Source organism: Hemiscyllium ocellatum, chromosome 23 (genome assembly GCF_020745735.1).
Source record: "Hemiscyllium ocellatum isolate sHemOce1 chromosome 23, sHemOce1.pat.X.cur, whole genome shotgun sequence".
Lineage (NCBI taxonomy): Eukaryota > Metazoa > Chordata > Chondrichthyes > Orectolobiformes > Hemiscylliidae > Hemiscyllium > Hemiscyllium ocellatum.
This window is the reverse complement of record NC_083423.1, coordinates 5,130,642-5,145,406: the sequence shown is the minus strand read 5'-3', so window position 1 is coordinate 5,145,406 and position 14,765 is coordinate 5,130,642. Positions and strand designations below refer to the sequence as shown.

The 14,765-nt window shown below is 40.9% G+C and overlaps 1 protein-coding gene across 1 annotated transcript in view; it reads left to right on the top strand.

Moving 5' to 3' along the window:
* prpf18 (PRP18 pre-mRNA processing factor 18 homolog (yeast)) overlaps nt 1–14,196 on the top strand; it is a 32,577-nt gene extending 18,381 nt beyond the window's left edge. The window contains exons 7-10 of the mRNA XM_060842615.1: nt 1,441–1,581; nt 4,365–4,436; nt 7,623–7,778; nt 8,867–14,196. Coding sequence (XP_060698598.1) covers nt 1,441–1,581; nt 4,365–4,436; nt 7,623–7,778; nt 8,867–8,947 — 450 coding nt within the window. The 3' untranslated portion in view covers nt 8,948–14,196. The remainder of the gene's footprint in view (nt 1–1,440; nt 1,582–4,364; nt 4,437–7,622; nt 7,779–8,866) is intronic.
* The last annotated feature ends 569 nt before the right edge of the window (nt 14,197–14,765 follow it).

Sequence of the window (14,765 nt, the reverse complement as noted above, 5' to 3'; positions counted from 1 at the left end):
AATTCCAATAAGTAGTAATAATTTAAAACCAAACATCAGCTGTCCTAAAGCATTTGGAAGAAATATAGTGGAGGTTTGATGTAACTTGGATCAAATACCCCCAAATTAATTAGAGTGCAAGGATCTCATGGCTCCCAATGCCCACCATTTCCCTCACTCAACAGGATTCCTTCTTCATTTTGACTACCCCACTCTGTCTTCAGCTTTACCCCTTCCTTCACTTTTGGACTGACCCTGACGAATGAGTCAGCTCACCCACCAAATCGCAGCTTGCGCACTCAACCACCAGCCCCCCCCCCCCCCCCCAAATAAAGCCTGTTTCTCTGCTCAGCTAACTTGTCTTGTGCCATTTTGATCCTGCACAGGATCATATATCAGTGGTTCGTTATAACAGTGTACAATCCTTTGGGCTCCAACAACTGCATTATCTCAATTTTCGCTGCATTTTAGAAACTGTTTTTGACTCAACATATCTCAAAACACATTTTGTATTAAAGAATGTAGGTATATTATATGGGATTGGAATTAAAGATAACTTTGCCAATCCATGTTCTTTTAAAGTGGATTCAGTGCACTAGCCTAGTCTGATTTCCATAAAAGAGAAACAATTTGATGCATAAGGTCTGTCAATGTGAAGAAATAGCATACGCATGTAATTGTGTGTTCATGTCGGCTTTGCAGAATGCAGTCATAAAATGAAACCAGAATTGTGGATTATACGTTCATAATCTTTTGTCATTTTACTAATGAAAATCTCTGAACTGCATTTAGAATGTTTTGAGTCTCTATTCAGAGGTAGAACAAAGATTTTTAAACAAAGCTCTGAAAGCTTTTTGCAGCATCCAAGAAACTTTGTTCTGCATATGTCAGAGTGTTCCATAAAGTAGAAACAATCCTCAATCCTGAAAGGCAGTGCTTTGATCTCCTAATATTTTAAGATTAAAGCCTGAATTGTGAAATCTGATGCTATTGCGCTTCTCCTGACCTGCTATTTATGTGTGTTTCCTAATATTTGACAAAAAGTAGACTTTTCTTCTCTAATATAAAACAGAACTGCAGATGCTGGAGGTCTGAAACAAACAAATAACTGAAATTGCTAGAGAAATTCAACATGTTTGGCAGGATATGTGGAGAGAAAGCAGCATTAATGTTTCAACTCCTGTGACCTTCAGAAGAGTTCTGAAATGTTTGTTCTCAAGATGGTCATTCATCTGTCTTTGCAACTCCCTTGATAAAAAAAAACAGTAGAAGCAGCACCTTTGACACAGATTCTTGAAAAGCAAAGGACTGAAAGGTTATTGAATGCAGTAATTTGAACAGCCATGATCTTAATGAATGGTAGAGCAGATTCAAGGGGCTTAATGACCTAACTTTGCATTAATAACTAATTTGTGTGTTCTTCAGAGTTCTTGAATATATTTTTATGATTTCATTCTATAGTTTCTTCTTGATGTTTGGGCAAAAGACCTGAATGCCAGGGAGGATTATTTAAAGTGCAGTGTTCAGGGTAAACTTGCTGGAGCCACCCACAAGCAGACTGAATCCTACTTGAAACCTCTCTTCAGGAAACTTCGTAAAAAGGTAAACATTTTGAAACTGATAGTCACTTCTGCTTTTTTTTTTGATAGTTGAGTTTTCTACCAGTTAGGTTTGTTGTGGTTCTGTTCGCCGAGTTGGGAGTTTGTGTTGCAGACGTTTCGACCCCTGTCTAGCTGACATCCTCAGTGCTTGAGAGCCTCCTGTGAAGCGCTTCTGTGATGATCATACTACCAGCAGACAAAGGCAGAATGACGGTCATCCTGGACAAAGCAGAGTACATCCAAAAAGCGCAACAACTACTTGCAGATACCAACACCTACCAAAAGAGGGAGTTTGACCCCACTCCACAGCTCATCAATAGGATAAACAACACACACTGAGGAACCTACAAAGAAACGGACAGATAACCAGGTTTGACCTACAGAGAATGAAACCGGAAAGCAACAACACCCCCAGATTCTATGGGCTACCTAAAGTGCACAAACCAGACATCCCACTCAGACCCATAGTATCACTACCAGGGACACCATCACACAAACTGCCTAAAGAACTACAGCAGAAACTGAAACACCTGATCAGCGGATCCAGACACTCTATACAATCAACACAGGAATTCTTGGACATCATCAGAAATATACACATAGACAAGGAAGAAACTATGGTCTCATTCAATGTAACGGCACTGTTCACCTCTATCGACAAAACCCTAGCCAGAGAAACAATAGCCAACCTGCTGGATATACAAAACAGACAACAAGACGGGGAACCTATCAACAAAGACTGCATACTCAAACTACTGGACCTGTGCCTCACAACACACTTCACATTCAACAACCAAATATATGAACAAATCAACAGCACACCCATGGGCTCACCCATCTCTGGACTAATAGCAGAAGTGGCAATACAATGGTTAGAACAAACAATTACTGCAAATTCAACCCAAGCTCTGGGTCAGATATGTAGATGACTTCTGTAATCATTAAAAACAGAGAAATAGAGAACACACACCGGGTCATCAACGCCACACTCCCAGGAATCCGATTCACGAGAGAGGAAGAAAAGGACAACCAACTCCCATTCCGAGATGTGATGGTACAAAGAACACCAAACGGAGAATTCACCACAAAGGTATACAGGAAAGCCACACACACAGACCAAGTCCTGAACTACGAAAGCAACCACCCCAACACACACAAGAAGTTGCATCAAGACACTGTTCAAAAGGGCCACAACACACTGCAGCACACCAGAACTGCAAAAAGACGAAGAAGAACACCTCTACAATGTATTCGCCAAAAATGGATACCCCCACAATTTCATCAACAGATGCCTAAGGGAAAGACAACGGAATGAGGACATGCCACATCCCAAAGGACTAGCCACACTACCATACATCAAAAACATTTCTGAACTGACAGCCAGACTACTGCGACCACTAGGACTCATAACAGCACACAAACCAACAGCCACTCTCAGACAACAACTCACCAGAACGAAGGACCCGATACCCAGCATGAGCAAAACCAATGTAGTGTATAAAATCCCATGCAAGGACTGCACAAAACACTACATAGGACAAACAGGAAGATAGCTAACAATCCGCATCCACGAACACCAACTAGCCACGAAACGACATGACCAGCTATCCTTAGTAGCCACACACACACGACAAGCAACATGAGTTCGACTGGGACAGCACTATTATTATAGGACAAGCCAAACAGCGAACAGCCAGGGAATTCCTAGAAGCAGGCACTCATCCATAGATTCAATCAATAAGCACATTGACCTGGAACTGACAACCAGAATCGGCAGATTCAAATCACTACAAATGCCGGAGGAAACATCACAGACGCGCTTCACAGGAGGCTCCCAAGCACTGAGGATGTCACCTATACAGGGGACGAAACGTCTCCAACACAAGCTCCCAGCTCGGCGAACAGAACCATAACAACGAGAACCGGAGCTACAAATCTTCTCTCAAACCTTGACCTGTTGGGTATCCTCTGATTGGTGCACATTTTTAAAAAAAAAAAGAGTTGTAGTGAACTTTTTGGAATTTCCAGCAGGAAATTAATCTTTTAAATTGCATAGAGGCTGTTCAAAGGAGGTTCATTAGGTTGGCGTCTGGAATTGACCATGTTGTCCGATGAGATAAGATTGGGCAGGCTGGTGGTCTTTCCACTGGAATTCAGCAGTGCATAAGGTGATTGGGATTAAAGTGTATAAGATCCTGAATGGCCTTGACAAGGTGGATGTGGGACGGATGAGTGAGTCCAGAGCTCAGGGACCCTGGTTTAAAATTAGGGCTCCCCTTTTAGGACAGATATGGGGAATTTCTTTTCTGTCTGAGAGTCACGTGAGTTTGGAACTTGGCCTCAGCAGTTGGTGGAGGTGGGGTCATTGAGTATTTTGAAGGTGGAAGTAGTTAGATTTTAGTTAGGTAGGGAATCGTGAGTTGTCAGGGAGAGATGGGAACATGGAATTTGGAACGCAAACAGACTGGACACGATCTTGCTGAATGACAGAGCAGGCTGAATTGGCCAGCTGACCTACTTTTACAAAAATATAGATTAGGAGCAAGTATTCCCAACTCTCAAAGTTTGAATGTTTTTAACTTAAGCCCTGTGGCGATAATGAAGTTTGATTAAAAAATTTGTAAATAATTATTTTTTCTGTGCAATTACTGCTGTGTCAATGTTTGTGGACTATTTGATTGTTACAGTTTGATAGTCATATAAGACTTGGATAAATGCTGTGTTAATTTATTATAGTTTCTCTAAATGCAAGTTTAAATGAGTGTTTCTTCTACTTTCTCCCAGACTTTGTCTCAGGACATCAAAGAATCCATAACAGATATCATCAAATTCATGTTACAAAGAGAATATGTTAAGGTAAGTACTTTAATAAAACCCATTTCTTCACACTGCAGTCCTTAGGTTGATATGCTGTTAGTGTGGGTCTTCCAAGATTTGAAAATGCAGTGGTGAAGGAACAGCCAGGTTCCTAAATCAGTATGATGTGTGGCTTGACACCTTGCTGCTCCCATGTTAAGCTACCAACCTATAGTTACCCATTTTTGTCCCCCTCCCTTTCTGAATAAGGGTTTTAAATGAGCAGTTTTTCATTCCTTAGTGACTTTTCCAGAACCTCTAAAGATTCTTGGAGATGACATCAGTGAGTTCACTATCTCTATATCTACTTTAGTAGGAGGCTATCTAGATAGAGCTTGGAAATGAAAAAAGGGTGATCACTTTGCTGGGATTATGCAGCAGGCCTCCAGAAGTCAGAGGGAGATAGAGGAGGAGCAGATATGTAGGCAAATCACAGGAAGGTGTGAGAGGAACAGGATTATCATAATAGGGGATTTCAACTTAGCTCCTATTAACTGCGACAGCCTTAGTGTCAAAGGATTAGATGGGTGGAATATTAATGTGTGCAGCCAGTAACTAGATTGTCCTACTAGAGAGAGAGCAGTGCTACATCCAGTCGTAGGTAATGAAGAAGGTCAAGTTTCATTGGGAGAGCATTTTGGGGATAGTGACCATTAGCCTAAGCTTCAAAGTCCTTATGAAAATGGATAAGGATAGTGCAGAAGTTAAGTGTCTAATTGGGGGAAGGCCAGTTTCACTATCATTAGTCAGGTACTGGGAGCAGCTCCTTGTATTTAAGTCTACATTTGGAAACTGGTAATATTTTAAAAATAGTTTACTGAAAGTTCAGGGCCAGTGTGTTTCTCTAAGATTGAAGGGCAAGTCCAGGGAACTCTGGATGTCAAAGGATATTGAGAGTTTGACAAAGAAAAAGAAGGAAACATGTGTTAGGTACAAAGCATTAAAAACAGGGATAATCCTTCAGAAGTAAAGAGTGCTTGATAAATTAAGGACAGAAGGTGGTGAGGAGATAAGCACTGTAACTATCACAAGAAAAAAGTACTAGGGAGACTCATGGGGCTAAAGGCTGAGAAGTCCCCTGGACCAGATACATTGCATCCCAGGATACTTGAGTCATACAGCATAGCTGTTCAACTTAGTAATTGTGTCAGGAAGATGGGCTGAAATGTTGTCAACCTATGATGATTCTGGAACGGGGGAGACTGGTTAGCAAGATTAGTTCTCAAGGAATATAGGGAAAACTAGCCAATTGGATCTAGAACTGGCTCAAAGGTAGAAGACGGGGTGGTGGTGGAGGGTTGTTTTTCAGACTGGAGGCCTGTGACCAATGGAGTGCCACAAGGATCAGTACTGGGTCCTCTACTTTTTGTCATTTATATAAATGATTTGGATGTGAGCATAAGAGGTAGAGTTAGTAAGTTTGCAGGCGACACCAAAATTGGAGGTGTAGTGGACAGCGAAGGACAATAGGATCTTGACCAGATGGGCTAATGGACTGAGGAGTAGCAGATGGAGTTGCTGAAGAAAGAGACCTTGGAGTGCAGGTTCATAGCTCCTTGAAAGTGGAGTTGTAGGTAGATAGCATTGTTTACTCAGAGCATTGAGTACAGGAGTTGGGAGGTCATGTTTTAGCTGTACAGGACATTGGTTAGGCCACTCTTGGAATATTGTGTGCGATTTTGGACTCTTTCCTATTGGAAAGATGTTGTGAAACTTGAAAGGGTTCAGAAAAGATTTATAAGGACGTTGCCAGGATTGGAGGATTTGAGCTATAGAGAGAAGCTGAACAGGCTGGGTCTGTTTTCCCTGGAGCGTCGGAGGCTGAGGCATGACCTCATAGAGGTTTATAAAATCATGAGGGCATGGATAGGGTAAATAGGCAAAGTCTTTTCCCTGGGTTGGGGGAGTCCAGAACTGGAGGGTATAGGTTTATGGTGAGAGGGGAAAGATATAAGAGAGACCTACAGGGCAACTTTTTCACGCAGCGGGTGGTACGTGTATGGAATGAGCTGCCAGAGGAAGTAGGGGAGGCTTGTACAATTGCAACATTTAAGAGGCATTTGGATGGGTATATGAATAGGAAGGGTTTGTAGGGATATGGGCCGGGTGCTGGCAGGTGGGACTAAATTTGGTTGGGATATCTGGTCGGCATGGACGGGTTGGACCGAAGAGTCTGTTTCCATGCTGTACATCTCTGACTCTATTAAAAGTCTTCGTGACTTTAATATCTGAACTCCTTGGTGTCATATCGCCCACGCTGGGGAAGCCTGTGGTGATCATGGCTGGATAAGCTGGTAGTCAAGGATACATCCTTATAATCCCAGCATATAATATATAATCATATAATCCCAGCATTGCGGAAGGAGGCCATTCAGCCCATCGAGTCTGCACCAACCCTCCGCAGAGTATCCCACCCAGACCCAGGACTGTACCTCGTGACATTTTATCATGGCTAATCCGCCTAGCACATCCCTGAACACTATGGGCAATTTATCATGGCCGATCCACAAACGTGCACATCTTTGGACTGTGGGTGGAATCCAGAGCACCTGGAGGAAACCCATGCAGACACGTAGAAAATGTACAAACTCCACACAGTTACCCGAGGGTGGAATGGAACTAGGGTCTCTAGTGCTGTGAGGCAGCAGTGCTAACCACTGAGCCATCGTGCTGTCCATGAGATGTATTGAATGAAGCTGGTATGGCCTATTGTAGCTTGGCATTTGGGAAGCTACAGAGAAACATCAAAGCCATCCAGTCTTATAACTTTAGCAGCATCTGTTCTTTGTAGCTGCGATGTTGAGCCGTTGTCTTTCTACAGGATCCATACATTATACTTTGATGTTTAGTAAGGGAAATTACAGAAGACACCAGCATGCAGCTGAACATAATTTTATTATTTCAGAAATGTTGATAATAGAGCAGCTATGAAGTTTCATTTTATGGAAAAACTGTTCCAGTCAGTACTGTCACCTGAAAGTCTGTGTCTTCAACACATAAGATGGACAGAACTAATTGTCACTGTTGAATCAGAGATTGTGCAATAGCAATTTGCATCACCTGGCCATTTAACTTACATGAGTACTTCTGTTCGATTTATTACGTAAAGTTAATGAACAGTTAACTCGACCACTTTTGTGTCATCATTAAGTGTAGATTTGTATGAAGCATTTGTCTTCTCCACAGGCAAATGATGCTTACCTTCAGATGGCCATTGGCAATGCTCCATGGCCCATTGGAGTTACCATGGTTGGTATCCACGCCCGTACAGGTCGTGAAAAAATCTTTTCCAAACACGTAGCACATGTACTAAATGATGAAACACAGCGGAAATACATCCAGGTTAGTCTGTTAAATCTAAAGTGAGAGGTTTTATACTGAACTGTGAAAGGTACTTTCGGCTTTTATTAGGCTGTTATGATTTAGTCATCTTTCCACATTTATTTTCTGGTGTAAGTGGTCTTAGGAAAGGTACAATATCCCTCAGGTGCACAATATCTGGCTGACACCAGTAAAGGAAAATCAGCTTTTGTATATTCGCTGACTCACATTCGTACAGGAGATCAACAATCTAATATCTGTTGCCTCTAATGACACCCCAAAGTTGGATGATATTGAAGATGTAAAACACACTTTTTCTGAAGAAAAGGGCAGTCATTTCATGATTGTGGTTTCTTGACTGTAGCTAGAAATGTACAATTGCTTCAGTTACTTTCTGATTAGCCTCAGCAGTTTATAGCAGCCACAATTATCTTGATTTGGCTATAGAGAGCATTCAGCAGTGACCTTGGAGAAACATGTCTGGTTAACTCATTAAGTGCACTCCATAAGCTTTACCTCTTTGTGAGCATCAGAGATCGGCTAATGTTTAAAGAAACTGAGAAGCTATGAAAACAATGATAAGAAACAAATCTAATATTTCACATAGCATTTGACAAGCTATGATGAAATTAAGAGGGAAGCAACATTGGACATTTAGCTTAATTCTGAGGTATTCACTTTAATTATGAACAGCTTGTGCAAAGTAGAAACACATTGTTGATAACAATTGCTCCATAATTACAGGTACAATGAGTCCATTGAAAGACATTTTTGCAGATTGTTGAGAGGGCACCAGATTCTGATTTTCATATGTTTGAAATGAACATTTGGCTGGTAGCTACAATTGTACCTGTATTTCAGCATTGAATCTCCCTGACACTATAGAAAATCATTTCCTGTTAAGTACGGTTAGAGCGTTGGACATTGTACATTGGAATGTGAATTGCCTAATACATTTGCATGTGTCACCTTTAAAATCGTAAAACGTCTCCAAATTCCTGTTTGATAATTAAAACTTGTGATTCAGGAAAATGCTTAGCTGTTTAGATTACATTCATTCGCCAAAAACCATCGCCCCAATTCACTTTTCCTCATTGGTGTTCTTCCAGGGCTTGAAAAGGTTGATGACCATCTGCCAAAAGCATTTTCCAACAGATCCGTCAAAGTGTGTGGAGTACAATGCACTTTAACCAGCTAGCTTTTGAATGGAACCTTTTCTGTATTATTCCTGGATTGAACTGTTAAGAGTCAGACCTATTGGGAGCTATAAAGAAGAATTTGTGGGACTGTGCAAGTATTTCAAACATCAATGAAATGTTCTTCAGAAAAGCACAAGCATTAAAGCTGCATGACCCCACAGTTGTGTTTGTTTAGTATTAAGTAACTTACAAGCATCTGCATCCAATTGTTTTTAATTACCCTTCTGGTAATTCAAACCCATTTTTTGTTAATTTAAGTCTCGTCAATAGAAATATGCTCACAGTCTTTGGGAAAATACTTTGAATTCAGGATTGTGTTCACACAAAACTTTAAGATGTATGGTTATTGAATATGTTCTCTCATTGATGGTTTTGCCTGAATCATCTGTAAATTATTGTAACTTAAGTTCTGAACTCAGTAAGATTTCAGCCGTACTTGGTGGCCATTACTGAGAATTGCATTCTATATTTTGCCCAGGTACTTGCCATTTTCATGACACCAGCAAATTATTGCATTTTCTTTAGCAGTTGAAGGCACTATCGACTCACATTTGCTGTGTCAATAATTATGTACCATTTCATATTACATTCAAATGCATTTGAGGCAGACTGTCCATACTAAATGTGAATTGGTATTTTGGACATTCTTCAAGTTGTTCTTATACCAAATCATCTTGGTCTGTGTTATCATACAATGCTTTTGTTCTTTCCATCACTTTATGCTGCCGAGTTTAAATTGTTGGCACTTGCGCAATAATCTCGGTTTTGTAAAAATACTGTGTAAATGTTTCTAATGTTCATGCTTCTTGTCTTGGCTGCACCTTTTAATGTCTGAAACCTGATGCTGTAAATCAGGATATTCTCTCAAAAATCTAATTTTGATATCTCATGAGTATTGTTCATGGCTGAAATGTTTAAGCTTGCAGTAAATGCTTTTTTAATTTTTACGTCATTTCCAGCTTTGAGGAGGAATAGACAAGAAGTAGACAATAGTTCAGCACTTGAGCAACAGTTTTCATACATTCTCTTTCCTCCCATCCATTTTTATTTTTGGAGGATGTGCCTGGCATTTACTGAGGACCTTGTTTAGGAACAGTTAATAGTGGCTATGCTGTTATATAGGTTGGAACATCCAAAGTACTCCACCTCACAAGTTTACAAAAGACCAGGGAATGCCACTGTAGAATCTGCTGCTGTTTGTGGGAGAGTAGTAGCAAACAGCCAACTACCTTTGCTATTGTCTTGGATTGTAGGATATACTGAATAAACATCTGTTTTGCAATGAAATCTTAATTACAGCCAAATTTAATAAGCCAAACATATTTTATGTCCAGATCTTTTGACTCATTGAATATTGTGTATGGGTAAAATTTTAATCACAGTCATAGAGTCATAGAGCATGGAAACAGATCCTTTGGTCCAACTAGTCCATGCCAACTATGTTCCCAAACTAAACTCATCCTACTTGTCTGTGTTTGGCCCATAACCTTCCAAACCTTTCCTATTCATGTACTTATCCAAACATCTTAGTAAATGTTGTAACTGTACCCGCACCCACCACTTCCTTTGGTAGTTCATTTCATACATGCTGCACTGCCTGTGTTTTTTAAAAAAACATTGTCACTTGTGTCCTTTTTAAAACTTTCTTCTCTCACCTTAAAGATATGCTCCCTAGTTTTCAACTTCTCCATCTTCGGGAAAAGATCCTTGCCATTCACCTTATCTATGCCCCTCATGATTTTATAAGCCTGTATGTGATGTGGGACAAAGATTGACAAATACTCTTCCCTTCCTCCTCTGCCAGTATCACAGGCAAGGCAGGAGTTAGAAAGCAGAGCCCCAACAATGCAGTCCTGAAGTCTCTGCCTATACACTGTTCTCAGCTCCCCGGAGTGAAGTTCAAACTGCTAACCCCTTGTAGTTCAGAGACGAGTGCTGTCTCATGGACTGTGGTAACATCAATGAAAACAAAGTCTGTGGCAATCTTATGGGTTAAGTCACAAATTGTGTGCAACAGCAATGTACATATTGACTGGCTTTCATGTAATCAGTCATCTAAGTGCTTTCCAGAATCAATGGCTATTGAATAGGAATTGGGTCATGGGTTGAACCCAGCTGGTGGTAATACTGGACAAGTCAGATCCCAGACATTATGGCACTTTAGACCATAAATTTTAATTTTGTAATTTGTTTACCTTGATGGTTAGTTGCTGAACATATTCACAACACACTGCCAATATACTTCAAATGGAGAATATCCAAAATAGTTACACACAAAATGGATTAAAAACACTATTTCAAACCATATAAAAGCTTTTGGATGGAGGTTTGCTCGCTGACCTGAAAGGTTCATTTCCAGACGTTTCGTTACCTTACTAGGAAACATCTTCAATGGACCTCATGCGAAACAATGTTGAAAATTCCTGTTTTCCATTTATATGTTTGGGTTGGTGATGTCATTTACTGTGGTAATGTTATTTCCTTGTATATACCGTGTATTCAAAAAGAATGAGTACCCAATGAACATAGTCCACCAATTTCTCAGCAACAAACTGAAACAAGCAGACAAAACACGTCCAGAAACCCTAGCCACTCTCCCCTACATCAAAGGCATCTCGGAAATGACTGCCAGACTACTCAGACCCCTTGTCATCATGGTAGGCCACAAACCCACCAACACACTAAAACAGCAGCTAATGAACTTGAAAGACCCTGTACAGACAATAAGCAAAACTAATGTCATTTACAAAATACCATGCAAGAACTGTAACAAACACTATATTGGACAAGCAGGCAGAAAACGAGCCACCAGGATACATGAACACCAACTAGCCACAAAAAGACATGACCCCCCTCTCATTAGTATTCTTACATACGGATGAGGAAGGACACCACTTCGACTGGGACAACACATCCATACTAGGACAAGCCAAACAAAGACACACACGAGAATTCCTAGAAGCATGGTATTCCATGAAATGAACCTTTCAGTTCAGCGAGCAAACCTATATCGAAAACCTCAACCTGAGCTACAAATCTTCTCAAAATTCTCTATATAAAAGCTTTTTAAAACTGTCATTACAATTATCAAAGATAACGTTCCAACTCTTTTACCCTGAACAATAACTTCACAGATCCTTAAACCTCAGTGCAGGATCACCCTGTTTCAATTCTAAACTTCCTTCTTCAATTGGCAATTAGTTTCTTTCTGGCTATTGCCTGCCTTCACTCGATGCTAGTTGCTATAGGTAATATCTCTTCATGTGACCCTTAAACTGCTAACACTGCTTTTAAACATGAATTTCTGAAACACCTTTTCCATAGCCTTCCATTTCTAGAACTTCCTCTTGCTGACTTTAAATCACTGAGGATCTCTCTTTCTCCTGAAAACACCAAATGCTGGAGATCACAGCGGGTCAGGCAGGCTCCATGGAGAGACAGCAAGCTAACGTTTAGGGTCAAGATAACTCTTCATCAGAGCTGATGTACAGGGTGGAGGGGACAGCATTTATGCTATATTTGGGGGGTGGAGTGTAGAGTGGTGGGGGAGAAAGGATGTTAATAATTCAAATTAAGTGATGGAAGTGTAAGAATGGCAGAACAATGGTGTGTCTAACTGCCAGACTGGAAATAACAGACAGTCCCCTTGGGGTGGGGGGAGGGGAGAGAGGACATGGTGACAGAATGTAACAAATAAAGAAAGGGAAGGACTGGGATTTGGTTCACAATTTGAAGGTGTTGAACTCAATATTAAGTCCAGAAGGCTGTAAAGAGCCTAGTCTAAAGATGCAATGTTGTTCCTCCAGTTTGCAATGTGATTCACTGGATCACTGGAACACTGCAGCACGCTGAGCACAGGCATGTGATCAGGACGCTGTGTTAAAATGGCTGACTACAGAATGGTCAGGGTCATGCTTGCACACAGACTGGAGATGTTCCACAAAGTGATTACTCAATCTACATTTCGTTTCTTCAATGTAGAGTAGGCTGCTTTGGTTGTAGTGAATACACAAGATTGGAGGAAGTACAGGTGAAATGCTGCTTCGCCTAGAAAGACTGTTTAAGCCCTTGGATGGTGAGCTGGGAGGAGGTGAAAGGGCTGGTGTTGCACCTTCTGTGGTTACATGGGGAGGTGTTTGGGCTGGCGGTTTGGATGGGGATGTTGTTAGTGGTTAACAAATGGGCTAAGGAGATCCGTAGTGAACTAATCCTGCAACATGCAGACGGGGAAGTGAGGGGAAGATGTTTTTGATGGTGGCGTTTTGCTGGAGCTGTCTAAAATGGCAGAGAATGATTCTTTGAATGCAGAGGCTGGTGGGATGAGAAGTGAGGACAAGGGGAACCCAATCATGCTGTTATGAGTGGTGGGAAGGGACAAAGGCAGAGCCACAGGTGATAGGTCATCAAATGCTGGAGATCACAGCAGGTCAGGTACCATCCTCTTTTCGTTCTCCTGTCCTGAGTGCATTGCTGCTCTTGCAGCCTTTCTACCTGAATGACTCCCTTCTGTTTGAAAGAAACCTGCATGCTCTCGACCTTCTGGATGGTTCTCCTTTTCTGGAGAGAAATAATTTCTGTTTTTGTCTCCTTGATCTTATGACCTTTTATTGCTAAGCAACAGCACTTTTACTTCCTCTGCTACACTTGTTTTAAACAGGTCAGGACTATCCACCTTGAGATTTTTTTAAGGCATACTTTAAATGCACATAAACATATTACCAGGCATTCTAGCACCACACTCAGAACTCAAACAAAAGCAAGCCCTTTCTAACCCATACAATACAGAGTTGCTTATCAAACTTAAAGCTAAATCTGGTCTTTCCATATTAAGACCCAAGTTTCCAAATAGAACTAATGCATCATGAACCTTCTCATAAGGCAGGAAAAATTATTGATTGAAGTTTTGATTAAACATTAAGGAAGGGCACTGATATGAGAGGTGGTAGAAACTGATACAATAGCAATTTAGATAGACACAAACAGGCAGAGAAAATAGGGATGTGGGCCATGCGCAGGCAAGAATGGCATCATGGTCAGTGCAGACATGATGGGCCGAAGGGCCTGCTCCTGTGTTGTACTTTTGTGTTATGAGAGACAGATGGCAAGGAAATTAGGTTGGCCAACATTTCAGGCTGAATGTTAGGAAGCCCATTCTGGTTGTCTGATCCACCTGAATGTATCTATTAGTTTCCCTTTTGATGGAACATTTTGATTTGAAAATAAATTTAGAATATTTTAAATGGATTGTCAGGAGTTTTAATGGTACTTGGATTTAATGAATGAATTTTTATGGGGCAGACTTTTGTTCTTCAAGAAAATCTTGACTGTTATGTGATATAAAATAAGGGAACAGTATGTTGTCAAAACTATATCTTTGTATTTTGGGGGGGCTCTTTTTGAATATGGGCTCTTCCTCCATTTTCTCCCCCCCCCCCCCACACACACACACACACACACACACACCCCAGTAAGTTACCTGAAGCTAAGGATAGCCAGTCGGTTCCTCCCATCAGTTAATGTACACTATTGCTTCAAGCTAATCTATCAGAGACTTTATAATCTGTGAACCAGTCATTGTGTGCCTCCTGTGAAGAATTGGAACAACCTAGAGGAAAAGATTTTGGAAACAAAAGGACTCCACATCAAATCCTGAAGACTGGTGACATTGAACTGCTTCCCCCAATACATTTTCCCTCCATCTGTAGCACCAACCTATTTGTCTAGCTGGGTTAAAGCTAGGGAATTAGAGCTTTAACAAATAGACACATGTCAATATGCTATTGTTTGCTTGTGCTTAGAATCTACTTAT